The 12290-nt window shown below is 47.5% G+C and overlaps 1 protein-coding gene across 7 annotated transcripts in view; it reads left to right on the forward strand.

Annotated features, from left to right (window-relative positions):
- svild (supervillin d) overlaps window positions 1–12290 on the forward strand; it is a 68060-nt gene that overhangs the window by 18829 nt on the left and 36941 nt on the right. For 4 of the 7 annotated variants that reach the window (XM_064321943.1, XM_064321942.1, XM_064321945.1 and 1 more), the window contains exons 3-4: window positions 6795–6829; window positions 9262–9323. In XM_064321943.1, coding sequence (XP_064178013.1) covers window positions 6795–6829; window positions 9262–9323 — 97 coding nt within the window. Of the gene's footprint in view, window positions 1–1518; window positions 1678–6794; window positions 6830–9261; window positions 9324–12290 lie in introns of those variants that run through there. The other 3 variants (XM_064321946.1, XM_064321948.1, XM_064321947.1) reach the window with 3 other exon arrangements.

The following is a 12290-nucleotide window of genomic DNA, read 5'->3' on the forward strand; positions in this document are numbered from 1 at the left end:
CAGAAAGTCTCAGGAGAGGGAGTACAGGAAGAAAACAATCTCGGTTACAGGAATAAGCGTCTCCTTTACAGATTGTGAAATTCACTTTTGCCTGCTCAGACATTTTCTCTTTTAATCTCCCGGGAAATGAAAAGGCAGAGATCGGACGTGTTGAGTCATGGCTCTCGGGAATAATGCGTTCAGTCCTAGCTGGTGTGTAGAGGGGAAATTCTAATGCAGAAAAGCTGAGGGACACCTGAATGTGTCAAATATCTGGGCTTCTAATTAAGCCCTCCTGCGCTTGATTTACAATTGTACACTCAGTACTGTAACACATGCATGCCCTCACTAGCGGTGGGCGGTATACCATTATTAACATGAATACTGGTCTGACGCATGGATTTTCCCATGTCGTAGATATTGTGGCAAAAAGTTTTGTTAAAAAATTAAGTTGTTGTACTTGACCGGTGTAAAATTGAAGCCTGAGAATGTGTTTTGTTTTGCATTGTATTTGCTTATCTTAGCTTGACAGGTGAGCAGAAAATGTTCCAACGAGTGCTATCTAGCTGGCTAACTAACGTCATCAAATGTTAGCTAGCTGCCAGGTGTTAACAGTAAAACCGAGGGAAGTCAACTACAATGTTAATCTATAATGGGTAATTGTAATTGATAGTTACAGATACACCTAGAAAGCTAGTTATTAATGACATTTAGGAATTCAAAACAGTATATTTAATCCTTTGTACCAAATAACAAACCATTTGAGGCACAGCATCCAGGCAGCTATCCACAGCAAAATATAGGCCTAACACAAGGTCGAACTTCACAAGCTAATAGATATCAATTAGATTAATGAAAATTACACCATTTGGCCACATTGTAGTTTCTGTTTTGTAACAACATAATTTTAAGTTATTTGAACTGAAACAATTTTTAATTGAATAAGTTGAAAGAAGACAACACTGAAATACTCTAATTTACCAGAAAAGATTTTATGCTTTATATCACTTAGGCCTAATATATTTTGTCTGTTTTCATTTTTAATTTGGAGCAGCAATTTAAAAAAGAAGTTCAATAAAAATATTATTGAGTAAATGTTTTATTTATATAATTCAAGGTATGATCCAAAATTCTTTAAAAAAATCTTCATTGTGGTATCGTATCGTTTCTTCGCTATGACAGCGTAAAATATTGTGATATGAATTTTAGGCTATATTGCCCGCCCCTAGCGCACATTCATGCACGTATACACACAGCCACATCACACAGGCACGCACACCCAAGTTGACGTAACCTTACTTGCCGAACCTTTTGAAATCAGGGCGTGCAGTCAGAGGGCTGTCTCTCACTGACGCGGTGCACTGACAACCTGCCGGACCAGTTGTGGCACACTTCAGTTCACTTCACTCGGCCTCCAGCTGTTTGCACACAAGTCAGTCGGCGCCAGGTGGTTGGGAAGGGGCGGGGCTTACCTTTGGCAGGTATGTGGGGCGATATCTATCTGGGCCAGCTGGTTGGTGCACATTCAGTGAACCCTGTCTCCAGTGATGTCGCGCACCGTCCCAGACGTCAAGTTGGAAATGATTTTTGGCTTTGTAGAGGATCGCTTCCTTTGCATAAGGAAATTCTGATTCCTGTGATACGCTATCTACATTTGCTTTTGACATCTGAACTATTTACCAGCCTCTGCGGTTGAAGGTAAGCTCAGACTCAGGTTGTGTTTGTCCAATGCTAAGTTCTGTTTGGAAACCTGTTCTGCAGTTGGCTACAGCACAGCTTGTTTTCATGGGAGAGTGAAAGTAAGGCCAGCGTTGCCACATTGCCCTGCTAATCGCACAAGATGTAAATGTGCTGTAATGCTAACCGACAGCTGAGAACATAGCATGATCATTACAGCATGCGCTCGGTTTGTAGTCCACAGAAACCCCCCAGCATGACAAAAAGTAATTATTGGTCGTTCCATGGTGCATTGTTGGAAGTGTTTGTTTTGTTTTATTACCTCTGGGCACAAACATTGCACAGGCCCCAGCCAGCTGAGTGACCTTCTTCCTGTTCCCACACTCCACTCTGCCCAGCCCGAGCGGGCTGTCACTTTGTGTCCCTGTGCTGAAGGCATCTTTGTCTGCGGTGATTTGGTCGCCCTTCGAGAGCCAAGCATAGTTTCCCGCTCTGTGAAACCTGCACACTACTTGTAAACGCCAGTGATTTGTGGTGTTAGAATGGACAAGTCACTCACTCACTCACTCACTTTGTCATCCAGAAACAGACTTCGAAAAAAGAGCTTTGAAAACCAGAACAATGTCTATTTCAATTTATTTGTCTTGTTTTTTTTTTTTTTTAAAGCAGTGGTCTTCCATTTCTCCTTTAGTGAAATATAAAACTGGATAGTGGTCTAAATTTGTCTCTTGGGTTTCTTGAGCAAGTGAACTCACCACCACCCGCCCCCTCCAGGCTGTGGTTCCTTACACATACCGCCTCCTTATACAGCTGCAGTGACCCCTTGGGTCCTCCTTTGCCAAAGGCGGTGTGACTGCCAGCCTGTGTGTGTGTGTGTGTGTGTGCGTGTGTGTGTCTGTGTGTGAATGAGTGTGTGTGTCTGTCTGTGCGTGCGTGCGTGTGTGCGTGTGCATGTGTCTGTGTGTGTGTATGTGCGTGTCTGTGTGTGAATGAGTGTGTGTGTCTGTGCGTGCGTGTGTGTGCGTGTGTATGTGTCTGTGTGTGTGCGTGTGCGTCTGTGTGTGTCTGTGTGTGTGTATGTGCATGTGTGTGTGTGTGGGATGCTTAGGGAGGAGGTCTTCGTTGCAGCAGGCTTGGACTGGACATTGGGCCATGACTGTATGCATCTCCCTACTGTCCCACAATCCTGTCCCCTGCCTGACCATTGACACAAAGGGGATGGTAAGCTCCAGCAACCCCAACAGGAAGGGTGGTCACACATGGTCAGCCCAGTTCCTGGAGCATCCCCTTCTCAGATTCTTGTGCCAGTTAAGTCCAAAAGCAACAAAATTTCATGAGCTTGTAAAAAAGGTTTAGCTCTGAAAACTGGTGCTTTGTTTAAGTTTCAGTGTGTTACATTTATTGAAATGTGAGAATGCCCCAACATGTAGGAAAGTTATGAGTTTTTAGAAGGCTTGAATTTACAGCTGGCATGGAGGATTGTGAATGCTTGGGGAGTTTTTAAAGTTCTGGCAGTGAATCAGTTTACTCTGGGGTTTTATCAGTTTTTTTCTAATGAGCCAGCCCTGACATTTGGCTTCAGACCACTGTTGGTCATGTCTGGCTGAATCTCTTCAAGTGAGTCCTTGATGGTTGACCCGCTAAATCGACTGTGCTTTGTCACAAGATAGCATGGAGTGGACTTAAGGACAAACTGTTTGGTTTTAATTTCCAAAATGACCATAAGTGGAACCAAACACCCAAAAAAAGAAGAAAGAAATAAAAAACCCCAGAAATAATAAAGTGGAATTTTGCTAAGGATAAAGCTCTGGCCTAAGTTTTCACATATTACCAAAGGAACAGTTTCTTTTGACATGAAGCAATTCAACACTGGGAACAATGCTCTTTTCTTTCTTACTTTCCTCATTTCCTGTAAAACAATACATTAACTTGAACTTTAACCGCTTTTAACTTACAGTTGCTGCTTCGCTTCATGCGTCAGCCAAAGACGCTAGTACTGCTTTGTTTTACAACATCTCCTTGTTTCTATGTTAAAAAAAACAATTTTTTTAAACTTTTAGATTACATGACACTTTGCACAACTGGCAAATGACCATTTCTCAAGTGCATATCATTATTGATGAATGGTGTTGGAAAGTGTAAAAAGTGTGATAAAGTGGGCCCACTCAATTTCAGCACACACTGTAGCCTATATGTCAAGAACTTTGATTGACCAACTTCATCACACAATCTGTATTTCATTGGCTTTGATTGGCCGTCCGTGGGCCAATACTATTACCAGGGTTTTTCCTGGCTCAAAAACAGGGTAAGGTGGCCATTTTGTGTGGGTGGGTGGGCGCGTGCGTGGACCGTTGTTCGGCCTTCGCTGGCTCGTCTAGCCCTCTCACATTGACCCAACAACTTCTAGAACACAACTGATGAAATAAGATTAGAATTGGTAATCAGAAAGGCAACCACCTTAAAATTGTCTATGCAGGAAAAACCCCTCATTACTAACAGTCTGTCTGCTGTACAGGATGGCTTTTCTCTTTCAAGCACTGGGGTGTTCTTCAGGGGAACATCGCGTATCCTTCCCTGCCGAATGGGTTGTTTTTATTTCACTTTGATTTCCTTGGGTTTCAAGTGTGGCTAATCGAGCCTTTGAGGTCTGGCTGTTTGGCCCCCTGTCCTCCTCCATCCCCTTCATCTGTCTTCACTCTCGTGGGGCCGAGAGGGGAGGCAGCTGTTGGCGTTGGCGAACCATAGATGTTCCGCACGCTTCGCGGGTATTCCTCTGCGCGTCCTCGCGCTCCGCTCCGTCAGAATTATTTCCTCATACATCATTGCTAGCAAAACGAAAAACTTTATTGAAGCTCACGGGACTTTTACGAAGACATTGGCATTCGGTTGGAAGAGAGCCTGGAGGACAGATGGGCAGATGTTTTCCTCTCAGGCGGGGTGGGGAATCTCGCTCGAGGCGGAGGTGAAGGCCCTCCGCGTGCTCCCTTTTTTTGTTCCGCGACGGTCCGCGAAGCTCAGAAGCGGTCGGGCAAACCGCTCTGATCCCCCGCCCGGGTGACTTCGCGCCCGCCGCGCGGAGAAGACTCTCCTGCGCTCCCTCCTCGATTGATCTCCAGATGTTTCCGTTCCCCGACATCGGAGGAGGCTTCCGAGGGGGCCCGCGGACACGACCCGCTCAAACGTTTCCAGTTGTAGAATTCACTCCTTCCCCCAACCCTGAGGTTTTCGGACTGACGTGCGAGCGTTAAACACGTCCATCCTCGGTCCGCAGCGGGGACTTGGATGTAGAAAATGGGGGTTTTTTTCAGCTCAGAGCTGCTGGGCTCTCAGGTGGGAGTCATGAACAGAGGAGCTATAGCAGGGACAGAATGGGCTTTTCCACACAACGAAGGGCTAGGACTTCAATGCTGATTCTGCTTTTTGGAACACGCTCACAAATTTTATTTGATTTGCCTGTGTTTAATAATTGCACACACATGTACTACCAATGCACTACCACATCATCACTCAATTTAAGAGTTGATATAAAACTATCCGTATTAGAAATGTTTAATTTTTCTGCTTGCACAGCTTTAAAAAGGTCTTGACTGTGATATGCAGACTGCGTGGAAATTCATTCTCTTTGGCCCTCGAGCAGTTCGCACAGCACACTGACATCCTTGTAGTCAACTGGGCTTAGGCTACACGTTTCTCAGACGCCTGAGACTGCATGTCTGTGTGTGTGTGCACAGTTTATTTCTTTCTGTTCTCCGTCTTCTCTGTTTATTCAGTCTCTCTCTCTCTCTCCCATTCTTCATTTTTTCATTGTTGCCATTGGTCCTGTAGCAGTCAGCGGGAAAAGGTCACCCGTGGCCCTTGACCCTTGACCTGGCAGTAAGGGTCAGGCCACAGGTGCGATGGTGATGCCGATTAAGCTGCTGCCTCCCTGTGGCTCCTGGCGAGGGCGCCAGGACCGCCATGCTCTTCAAGACGTAGCCAGTCACAGCCTACAAGGCTCTGAAGAAGCGGACAGAGAGTATGTCAGCGGCCAAAACCCTGGACTGTGGTACAATGCCTGGAGCTTGCCTGAGTACGCCTGACCCAGCACGGTTCCCTTGGAGGGGGGGAAGGCTTGCTCTGTTTGGCATGAATTTTGCGGTGACCCGAAACGTTTTTTTGTGCTGTGTTGATTGAAAAAGAAAACATAGTGGGGTCATGTGTTAATGTTTTTGAGTGCTGCATGGTGTTTTATGACGGTGTGTTGTTTTAAGATTGCATTCTCTGGTTCAGTGTTATTGATGTTGAACTTTGTCCCGCCACTGCTGCTTGTGCAAAGTTCAGGGCACTTGTCTGTGATGTTAGTGCACTAAGACTGGCCTGTGTCAGTGACTGTTGTGAATGTCCTCCATTATGCTTTTACTGTAAGCTAAGGAGGCTGGGTGGAAATGACTCTTCAGTCATGCTAATTAGTCAGGATAAAGGAAGAACTGTCTCTTAGTGAGCACTTAATGCATTAGTAGGATGTGCAGCGTTTGAAAGGACTACCAGCTGGAACTGCAGTACAGTACTGCTGCACCTGCAATAAGCAACTGCAACAAATTTTAGTTTAAACTAAGTGTCTTCATACTGTCATAGGGACACTGTTCTCTTTTCCTTATTTTTCTAATGTGTATTTTTCTGTTGCTCTTTAAACAGATTTGAGTCATTTTTTGTCAGTGTTTATAGGACCCTCAGCTCTCTTGGTGCAGCTGATTTTCCTCTGATTTTTCTGCAGTTCTAATGCTGAGTTCTGTGCCTGTATTTGGGTGACTTTTGTTGTGATAAGATATCCTTGGAACTCCTGTGTGGAGCGATGGCATTCAGTGTGAAATCCGAATGGGCTGTGTTCATGTGGGTCAAAGTTCCCCTTGGCCCTGCGGCTGTGAGGCAGCCCGGGATGGGCGCGCACACGTAGTTCCTGCGCGCAGACATCACCGTAGCTCCACGTTTGCGGCGTTCATTCATTCACTGACTGTCGCTTTGCCTCCGTGCGTTTTTGGTGACCCTGTCTGACTCCGTGGGGGTTGGGGGGCGGAGACGGGGTTGGCGCCTGTCCTCCTTTTGTCTTCTTGCGTCTTTCGGTTCCTAATCGCATTTTATCTCTTCCTTCTTTTTCGTAGCTCATCGGAAACCCAGGAAGGACAGAGGCCAAGAGGTAAGTCTGTTTTTTCATAAAGGCTCCCTTGTTAGACACAAATCTGTTTCCTCCCCTTTGTGCGGAACCTGTTCCCTGTAAGCTGATAGGCCGGATGACGCTGGAATAAGGGACTCGGTCACAGAGCGCGGCGGTGCAGCGGTAAAGCCAGGCAGGTGTGGCAGGTGTGGTCCTTCGGCTTGGCCTCGGCCGGTTTTTGCTCAGAAGCGCGTAGTCATACATAGTCACCATAGTCAGACTCTTCTTTCTGATGTCCTGCGGTTCTTCCACATCAAAGCGTAGAAAGTGTCCGCAGGGCTGTGTGGCGTAATGTTTGCTTGCACAAAGCGCATCAAAGGCGGGGCTGCAGGCCGGCTCGTCAGGGACAAAGAGATGCTGCCTGGCGCTGGGAGAGGAATTTTGGGGTTAACGGTGTCGGATCTGCGTTGCACCCAGGAGCACGCAAACCACCTGCTCAAAAAAGAGAGAGAGACAGAGAGACAGAGAGAGAGAGACACACAGAGACTGAGCGAGAGAGAGAGACAGAGATAGAGAGAGAGAGACACAAACTGAGAGAGAGACAGAGAGAAGGACTGAAAGAGAAATTAATGGTGGAGAGAAGGAATGAGCGAGAGGCAGAGGATGGAACCTCAAAGTGATAAGGACAGGATGTGGAAAAACAGAGACGGTGAAAAATTTCAGGAGAAGCCATGCTTTGGAAAAGCCAGGACAGTTAGAATTCAGATTTGGCTTAGATGTGGGTTCTGTCAAAAGCCTCCTGTTGGCGTGGGCGTTTTTCACTTTTTTTAGTACGGGAGCCAAAATGCTCAGGAGCTCCCCAAAACTGCTTAAGCAACTAAGTTGTTCCACTTGTGCTGGCAAGATGTAACTGTGATAAATGGAAAGTACTGGTAGAAGAAGGAGCCTTTGACATACTCACATTTTTCTCCCACGAAACCTGCAATTTAAGTGTGAATAACTGCAGGCTTGCACTAGAGATCCCAGTGGATGCAGGGAAAATTTCCCATCATCTCTTATTTCACCCAATCCATGGCAGATGGCTACGCCGGAGCAGGAAGGACCCGTTGGTCGAGTAGGGGGAAATGAGTTGGTCTGGGAGGTCGAGAGAGGCACTTATGAAACAATTGCTAATCCTGAGCGGCCTCTGTTTCCACACCTCATTTGCTCCCCAGATTTCTGAAACGTAGCAAACAGCCTCGGAAGGGAGGTCAGAAGCACTCCTGAGTGCAATGAAACACAGTCCTATATAGACGGTGCTTTTGGGTGCCTTTACCTACAACCGGAATGAGAAGATTTCTCATTCATGCAAGTCAACCTCCTAGTGTTGAGGGTGGGGGACTGCTTGCCGATGGCCCCCTTTTGATGTGGGACTGTGGTGTTCTTGACCCTGGACTCTTGACCCTTCTGAGGCTAAATACTTATTCTCACACCTTGCTGTGAATCTCAAGGCCCTCCCTTCTCCCAGAGTAGAACGACTGACTCACGGTCTGCTACGGAAGGGATTTTAGCCCCTGCGTGAGGGGTTGTATGAGGCACTCTGATGACAGAATGACTTACTGTTAGCCTTACAGGAAATTCCCGCAAAACTCATATAAGCCCCAATATGTCATCGTGCTAAATTGTGAGCCTCTGAAACACCTCGAGATTACATTCAGACGCCTCAGATCTCCCAGGAGGATGGTTACCGGGAAAAGTGGGGGTTTTGGACATTTTTTGCTCCACAGCACGTGAAAACATTGAGCTGGCTCAGCATTATTTTGACTGTATGGATACAGGGGGCTCTCTCCCCTGTACAAATATATGCGAGCCTTACAAAAAAACTAAGCAGTGAGCCTTAACAAAAAAATGTCATCATTTTCAGACCTGCGCATACATAAATGTTGTTTGTTATGGTTTTGCATGGGGTTACAGTGGTCTGTTTCTCCGTTGTGGCCCTAACCTATTTAGGTTTGTGTGGAAGGCTGAGGTTGTTAAAAGGCAGCCAGTGCTCTTAATGGAAAGGATTAGACAAGGATCTGTTTGCTTCAGAATTACTGGCTTTACTGTCTGAAAGTCTCATTCTTGTAGTTTCATCACCCTGCTCTGTGCATTTTCCTCCCTGTCCTGGCTTGAGAATGTACTGATTGTAATTTCAGCTGCTCGAAAGTGCGCATTTTATTGAGTGGAAAGTCTGACATTCAGTAAAGTAAACTCGGCGAAAGGAGAAAATGGAATATGTCATCTCAACAGTGTGGCTGTAGATGGGTGTGACCTACATTTTGATGGACGTACTGCTAAGAAACCAGCTGCACTTGGCTTGCGCTGTTTCCAGATGGCATTAGAAACCCTCAAAGGACCGTTTTAGCCGTCTTTGACATGCCTTCCCGTGTTTGTGTGTGCTTAAGGCTTTGCTGCGTCTGTTTGTGTATGTGATGTGGTCGGGTGTTTTGCAGCCGATGTCAAGACGGGTGACAGAGCCATGTTCGGCACTGCAGCCAAGACGTCTCTGCTTGAAGTAAGTAAATGCTGCTGGCCCTGGGGTCACGAAACAGGATCCCGAGCTCCTGCTTCGGACCTGTTCTCTGTCCTGCGCCTGCACAGTCCACCTCTTCCCCTTGCACAGTCAACCTCCTGCCCTTGCACAGTCAACCTCCTCCCCTTGCACAGTCACTCCCCTGCGTCACTCTACCCTGCACAGTCCACCTCTTCCCTGCACTCACCTCCTCCCTTGCAGTCACCTCCCCTTGCACAGTCCACTTCCTGCGCCTGCACAGTCCACCTCTACCCCTTGCACAGTCCACCTCTTCCCCTTGCACAGTCCACCTCCTCCCCTTGCATAGTCCACCTCTCCCTTGCTAGTCCACCTCTCCTGTCATCCCTCCTCAGTCCACCTCTACCCCTTGCACAGTCCACCTCTTCCCCTTGCACAGTCCACCTCCTCCCCTTGCATAGTCCACCTCCTCCCCTTGAACAGTCCACCTCCTCCCCTTGCACAGTCTACCTCCTGCCCTTCCCTACACTCACAGAAAAAAAGGTATGAAAAAGTGTTTTAAAATGTACAAATGCTTGTCACTGGACTGGTACCCTATAGGTACATAAAATTGTACCCCTAGCCAACAATACGTAATTCATTTGCGTCTTTTCCTGCCTGTAAAAGGTACTTATTAGGACCCAAATGGGACATTACTGTACTTTCATTTCAGGGGACGTTTTGGAAATTTGTTCACTTACTGAACAAAAATGTCTCTCCACTGTACCTTTATTTCTGAGAGTGTAAAGGTTGAGATCCAAAATGTGCAACACCTATGCTTGGCTGATTTCAAACCAGGACATACCCTTTTCTGAAAGTGCTTGTGAAAGACCTTCTCCCAACACAACATTGTTTATACAGGTTGCAGTTTTTGTGTCTTGTACTTTGACATTTTTTTGGAGCGTCGGCTTGTTTTTCTGTTTTTCTTTTATCAAGCTAAAGCTTTATCGCCCGCTAATTTTGTTTTCATATCCCTGCGGTTACCTGAGAAAGTATAGAGACCGACAAGCTGAAGCAGGCTACGAGATTAGGAATGAATCGGTCTTTGGGAGAAATCCAGCCCAAAAATCCCTATGGGACTATGAAGTCATTACTTTGTCTGCACTTCTGTCAGCTGCAGTATTGTTCTATGGATACAGAAAAAATGTCCCGTGTGGTTTAATGTATTCTTCTGCTAGATTAAGTTTTTCTACTGCCCCCATGTCAGGCGCAAGGGCACGAATGAGATGCTGGGTGAAGCGCGTACAAATTAAATTTAAGTCTTTGGTACCTTTCCAGAATCTGGCGTGAGCGAAAGACTGCGACGAGTGTGTGTGTGTGTGTATGTGTGTGTGTGTGTGTGTGTGTGTGAGAAGAGTGTGCATGTGTGCATGTGTGCGTGTGTGAGAGAGAGTGTGTGTGGTGTGCGTGTGTGTGTGTGTGTGTGTGCGTGTGTGTGTGTGTGTGTGCGTGTGTGTGTGCATGTGTGTGCGTGGTGTGTGTGTGTGTGTGGTGTGCGGGTGTATGGTGTGCGTGTGTGTATGCACATGCGTGTGTGTCTGTGTGTGCGCATGTGTGTGTGTGTGTGTGTGTGCGTGTGCGTGTGCATGTGTGTGTGTGTACCTGAATGCTGGGAACCCCGTATTCCTAATTCCCCTGGGCCCTCTCCCCCCGAGCTCCGCGAGCCTATCGATCTGACGCGAATTACGCTGACGAGGTGTCGGGCCGGGAGACGAACGAGGGCCCTCACGGCCTCGTCCTGGACGGCGGCCAGGCACTCCTGGCGCGGGAGCGCCGCCGTTAATCCTGCCAGAGCGGTCCCCAGAAATGAAGTTTTGCTCTCCCGATACGAGAGCCGGACGGGCTTTGAGGCTTACCGGCAACATTGGGCTCTAGCAGCAACGGCTCCCTGGGTGTCCTCTAGTCTGGCCCGAAAGCCCCCCGAAGGTATGATGTCATTACTGCAGGAAATGAGGTGGGCGGAGCATGGGGGATCCCGTTTCGCACACTCTTTATGACCCTTCTGACGAGCGCCGTGGGGATGTCATCACACAGTGCGAACGGTTTGTCATAATTAATCTCACGCAGGCAGACGTCTCCAACATTTTAGAGCTCGTATTACAATACTTGTACATGTGCTGAACATTCATACCTGCTGTGAGTAATGGGTAATTTGTTAAACATTGAAGATGAATTGTCAGGATTGTAGAGAGTGATGAGAATTTCTCCCTTTCACTCTTGCATTAACCGTTTAAAGTGTTAGGTTTTTGGAACGTTTTTTCAATATTCTAAGTCAGTGTTCTAGAACTCTGTCGCTTTCAATTACCAGTAGTGGTTGTTACATCAGCATTAGAATGTTGCGGTAAGAACATTCTAATAACATATTTGTAATCTTGCTCCTTAAAGAGTTAATATGCTTGTTTACGTGTTGCTCTCTTGAAGTACATATAAGGTCAGTTCTGTTTAGTCACGCTTTGTCTGTACATAAGCATCTGTACATAGCTCCCAGGTTGCTTCTGGCTGGCAGGCAGAGTTACAGAGGTCCCGGCAGATTGTGTCTTGAGTGAACTGCGGATGAGGCGTCGTTGCCCCCTCCGCCCTCGCGCTAAGCCGTCCTCCCCATCCCACAGCAGAGCGGCGTGACGAACTCGGTGCACCGGCGATTCATGGAAACGATTTGCACTTGTTGATTTCCACTGCGCGGGTCTGCACACTTTGTACGCTGCGTTTTACGAGGCTCGGAGAGCGTGGAAACTCTCTGGCCTCGTTAGCGTAGCACGGGGCTCCCCCACGTGTGCCTGTGAAGAGCGCTCCGGTGCTGGGCAGGCCTGGGAGCCGGAGAGAGGGCCTCCTGGCACGCCCGCGTTTCCTGCGCTGGGGGTTGGCGGCCGGGGATCGCCGTGAAACGCTGTTGCGCGCTCCTAATTAGAGTCACCTGCGAGGCGGGCTGTAGCCGTACGCTTCCATCTGGAG

The sequence above is a fragment of the Anguilla rostrata genome, chromosome 2, assembly GCF_018555375.3.
Source record: "Anguilla rostrata isolate EN2019 chromosome 2, ASM1855537v3, whole genome shotgun sequence".
Classification (NCBI taxonomy): Eukaryota; Metazoa; Chordata; class Actinopteri; order Anguilliformes; family Anguillidae; genus Anguilla; species Anguilla rostrata.